This window comes from Gavialis gangeticus, unplaced genomic scaffold (genome assembly GCF_001723915.1).
Source record: "Gavialis gangeticus isolate Ggan-Ray unplaced genomic scaffold, GavGan_comp1, whole genome shotgun sequence".
Taxonomy (NCBI): domain Eukaryota; kingdom Metazoa; phylum Chordata; order Crocodylia; family Gavialidae; genus Gavialis; species Gavialis gangeticus.
The window spans coordinates 13,809,520-13,814,473 of NW_017729018.1; the positions used below are offsets into that span (position 1 = coordinate 13,809,520).

General features: G+C 51.0%; 1 protein-coding gene and 1 long non-coding RNA gene across 3 annotated transcripts in view; one reads left to right on the plus strand and one right to left on the minus strand.

Moving 5' to 3' along the window:
• The first annotated feature begins 14 nt into the window (after window positions 1-14).
• Window positions 15-4,954, plus strand: part of LOC109294976 — a 17,139-nt gene continuing 12,199 nt past the window's right edge. Inside the window, exons 1-2 of the long non-coding RNA XR_002096659.1 lie at window positions 15-108; window positions 3,239-3,363. This is a non-coding gene — a long non-coding RNA (uncharacterized LOC109294976). The remainder of the gene's footprint in view (window positions 109-3,238; window positions 3,364-4,954) is intronic.
• The window catches only part of ARMC6 (armadillo repeat containing 6), a 19,322-nt gene continuing 17,981 nt past the window's right edge, over window positions 3,614-4,954 (minus strand). For both annotated transcript variants that reach the window (XM_019513609.1, XM_019513610.1), the window contains exon 8: window positions 3,614-4,574. In XM_019513609.1, the coding sequence (XP_019369154.1) occupies window positions 4,362-4,574 (213 nt within the window). In that variant the 3' untranslated portion in view covers window positions 3,614-4,361. The remainder of the gene's footprint in view (window positions 4,575-4,954) is intronic.

The following is a 4,954-nucleotide window of genomic DNA, read 5'->3' on the forward strand; positions in this document are numbered from 1 at the left end:
GGCGGCGCCCGCAGCCTGACGGCAGCGCCCGGCGGGGAGCGCCACCCGCGCAGTGCCGCGCCCAGACGGGACGGGTCGCGCAGGCAACAACACCCCGGCATCGCTGAGGTACGGCCTCGCCCACGGGCACCCGCTCCCGGCGTCGTGTCATGGGCACGTTGACGTCATGTCATGGACATGTTGGTATCATGTGTCAGTGGCACGTTGACGTCATGTGTCATGGGCACGTTGACATGTGTCCGCAGCACGTTGGTGTCATGTCATGAGCACGCTGACGTCATGGGTCAACAGCACATTGGCGTGGTGTGTCGACGGCCCGTCAGCGTTCTAGAAACCTCCCAGAATCGCTTCGGAGACGACGACCCTACCAAGGTCATAGCAAAGTTGCAGCAAGGGAAGTTGAGGTTCGATAGTAGGAAGAATTTTCTCTGGAGGAGGGTCGTGAAGCCCAGGGACAGGCTGCCCAGAGAGGTGGTGGAGTCTCCATCCTGGAGTTTTTAACAACAGAGCTGTGACTGGGATGATGTAGCTGGGGCTGGTCCTGCTTGGAGCAGGGGCTTGGACTAGATGGGGCCCCCGAGGTCCCTTCCACCCTCATGGACATTATAGACTCACGGGACAGGAAAGCACTTCTGTATCCTGGGGTGAAAGGTGCCAATGACCCATTCTCATGAGGGTGTCGCGATGCTGGCCCAGGAGCAGCCAGCTGCTGACAACAGACTGCAACACGCCCCACACGTTTGATGAACGATCCCAAAGCCGGCAGATGTGCCAGCCTCCCTGCTGCGCCGGGAGGTTTGGCTTCGTTGCATTCTCCCGACCAGAAAAGAATAAAAGGTGAATTGCAGGGCTGGAGAGCAAACAGCTTCATGGGGAAAGCAAAATGCTTTCAAAGCCCAGGCCTGGGCGCTAAAGACAAAACCAGGCGCCAGGTCCGAATCAGCAAATTGCTGGGGGCAGTCTGGAATTCGGCACTTCTGTCAAGCAATGCTGCAAGGGCAGAATCGCTGCCATTTCTGTATGACTTTCTGAAGGGTCCCAGATTGTTTTTCGTTTTCAGCCCACTCCCGCAATGCAGCCACCTCTGGGGTAGAACAGCTCAGGACACAGGGGAGAAATGCTGCAGCTGCAGAGGGGGAACAGAGCTGGAGTTCAGCCAGGAGGCTGGTAATGGCTCCCTTGGTTCCTGCACCCAAGATAAGAGTGCTGTGTCTGAGGGTCATAGCTCCTGTTTGCATTTCCACTCAAGAGTGCCTTTGGAGACTCCCTGTCTGAGCCAAACTTGTAATCAGAGCCAAGGAGACAGCTAAGCTGGAGGCTACCAGGCTGCAAAGGCCAGCCCTTGGGCATCTTTATTTACCTACTATCACCAAGTCATTTATTAACAGTCGGAGCCAAGATTTAGGACTAAGGCTGTAGGGACATCAGGACAGAGCTTAGGCAGCCATTATAGGGGGCCATACTGGTTTGCCAGCCTGTGGCTTTTTTCTCAGAAGAGCCCCCTGCCTCCTATCCAGCTGAACTCAGGCCTGTAAACCAGAGGCTGTGCTGAGACAGGAGTTTGCAGCCAAGAGGACTGGAGAATTCCCAAATCATGAGCCAAACCCCTCCCCAAGCCCAAGACTGGCTTGAACATCATAAAATTTTAAAACAACACATTTTGGGGCCTACTGATTTCCCTTCTTTCACTGGGGCCTTTCAGAGTCATAACTCCAAGCTTTTCTCAGCAACTAGGAGAGCTAGAAACTTACCTCAACCCCCATCCCCCTAAAATCAGGGTTCTTTCATACCCTATGACTCCAAACCCCATCCCTTTTCGCCCATAATTCATCAGATGATTGTCTCATTTTGAGGATCACGGAGACAAGCTACATCATGCCCCTTCCCTCATCTCTCCCATCTCTGCCAGTGGTTCTAAGCCTAGTTGATTTCACAGGTGATAAATTTAACTTTCCACATTCCTAGGGTCTGAAAGCTGCTTCTAGTTCCTTCCTCCCAGCTGGGGAATATGAGACGGTAGTTTCTTCTGCATGTCCATGTGCTATAAGAATAGCCATGGAGCTTCCAGACGGAATAAACTTGCCATCATCCAGCAAGGCTTTTAGAATGGAAGGGGTAAAAGTCCTTCACAGAAGGGCTGGGCAGTGATGGGAGGGCGGGATTCCTGCAGTGCTGCCCTAGAGTACAGGCACAGGTCCAGCTGGGTGAAAGGTTGAGTGGCTGCAATGCCATATCTCGCTCCATGCTCCCCCCATGCCCTCCCCCTCGGCTGTCCTGTCCTTTGACTCACTGACTTTGGAATTAATGTGGTGGCTGGTGCAAGATGCTGACCTAATAGAACCGGAGCCCAACCTGCTGTTTACCCACACACGTGCCAGCAAAGCAGGCCCCATCTGAATTCCTCCCTGCCAGGGGTTCATCAAGATAGTTGTAAAAAATCTGATGTCCCCACTGTGCTGCAGCTCTCCCCAGTACTACCACAAGCGGGGCTTGCACACCAACAACTCCCCAGGGCCAAGGCATCACACGAGAAGGGCTCTCTCTCCCACCTAGCCACTCCTTGATTTCTTTGTAGAAACTGCCAGTGAGAGGTGATCCAGTTGTGCTGCCGGGATTTTTTATTGTGGCATGAAATGCAGTCCCTTAAGACATGGACTGAAACACCCCCCCCACAAATCCCCGGATATGCCAGGGAAAAATTCCTCTTTTCCCTGCTATTGGATTTCCAGAGGGCCTTTGACTAGAATACTGAGACAGGATGTGCAGACTCTGCTTTCCATGCTGGGCTGGTACATAAGAACAGCTGTGTTCCCACCCTGAGGGAGCTACACATTTCCACAGTAGCACAAGTGTTCGATTGACAATGTACTTGTTACAAACCTGCATGATTCCTGAGTGAAGCAGACAGATGATGTGGCTGTTCTCAGAGGCCCCACCTCTGAAAATGCACCGGTTCCCTGACCAAGTCAAGCCTAAATTACTGACCTTCAGATATACATTTCAAAAGTGGTCCCTAACCCCAGTTCAGACTCAACCAAAGCCCCAAATCTGGCACATCCCCACATTTTAGGCCGTTTGTGTTTGCTTGAATTTGGTTTGCTGCATCCCTGCCTTGAAATGCTGTCAGAGCTTCTAGGCAGTACATGAGAGTGTTCTCTCAGGTGCCCTCTACCAGTTGGAGAGAAGGCAAGAGACCATTTATCTAGAGGGCAACGAAAGATTGATCTCTGTCTTGCAGGTGGAATTCGGCAGTTGGCTACTACAAAGAACGAGCAACGATCTGGACTCACGAGGACCTTCCTTGGAGTTGTACCATTTTGAGCCCGAGTTCCTCTTTGCCTTAAAGACGTGGCAGGATAGATGGTGAGTGTACATTTGTTCGGTCTCCATTACATTCAGCCTGAACCAGGTACACAGGAAAGAAATCTAGAAAACTAGGAATAGCAAATTTTATGTTGAAACTTAAAAGTACACTTTTTATGAGAATTAGGTACTCAAAATCCCTTATGAATATTCTCTATGAAAATAACAGCTTTACCAATGATGTCTTATTGCACATACACGCACATGTAAGAGTGTGTGAGCGTTTATATAATCATGATGAGTACTCATCCTCTTTTGGGAGATTGTTTTTAATGAGGGCCAGTTAGTCAGATTTGTTCCATCTGATAAACAATTATACATTCTCCCCTCCCTTGTTGGAAAACAGCAGAAAAGGCTCACAGACGAAAGGACCACTAGGATCCCCCTCACATACCAACCCATCAGTTACTTGCTTCTGGAACAACATCATATGACATCTATTTCTGAATGCAAACAGTGAGATTATAAAGTAAAACACTAGTCTATGCCATCTCCAGTCAATATCACATACTAGTTTGAAACATTCCCATAGAATGAAAATGGATACAGCCAATATGCTGGAACACCAAACACCATACTAGGAGCACAGCACTGGGACAGGACAGGGCACATTCATTCTACATAGTGTTTGGGACTTCTAGGTAACAGGGGCACAGAGCAGGGATCAGGGCAAGGCCAATAACAGTGAGTTAGGCTCACGTGGCATGGAATAAATACATAAGGGAACAGCCCTGTCTGGAAATGGGTAACACACAGCAGTGGAGGAAAGTAGGTCTTCCCGCATCAAGTTGGGAGAGTAGAGTATCACAGTGAATGGATCAGCAGCCAAAGTGTCTGTAGACAAAGGTATCTCCTGTACCAGCTCACTACAGCCTCACAGGCCAAGAGGTTTCTTCAGCGGCTCAAGGAGGCCAATGCAGTTTGTTCCAAGCCACTTTGCCCGGCAGGCTGTGCCTACATAGATGCCCAGAACCACCAGGGTTCCTTGGGAAAGTGGCTTACTGAGCCAGACTTCCCTTCTGGCCTGTCCACAGCTCCCGAAGCTCCACTTTGCAGCCAAGGTCCCTCAAGGCAGCTTTGGCCACATCACCACAGTCCTGGTGTGCTGCAAGAGCCTCTGCGATCAGGCTCTCTGCGCCCATCTCCAGGATGGGCTGAGAGAAGTCCTGGCTCCGGGAGACCAGGTTGCGGATCAGCATGCAAGCATGTTTCTGAGGAGAGAAGCAAAGGGGAGAGACATCAGCCTCTCTCCGAGGGGCGTGAGGCTGCCCATGGGGTATCCAAGGGCATACATAGAAGGGCTGGGTTCTGAAGCACTCTTCCAATACCACAGGCCCTAATGTGCTTTTCATAGCAAAAGCTCAGGTCCCAGTGCATGGCAGCCTTGGACACAAGGAAAGCAGTCACTCCATCCTGAGGCTCACCCTTCAAACCCAGATCAGCAGGAACGCCACCCAGCTGCCCAGGATTCTGGGACTGCTTCCCTAGGGAGCCCCATCATTTTCCTCTTCTGCAAGGGCAGATGCAAGAGGCAGGACAAAGGCATAGAGATTTACCCAAAGGGTTAACTCCTGTTTAGAGCAGCCCATCA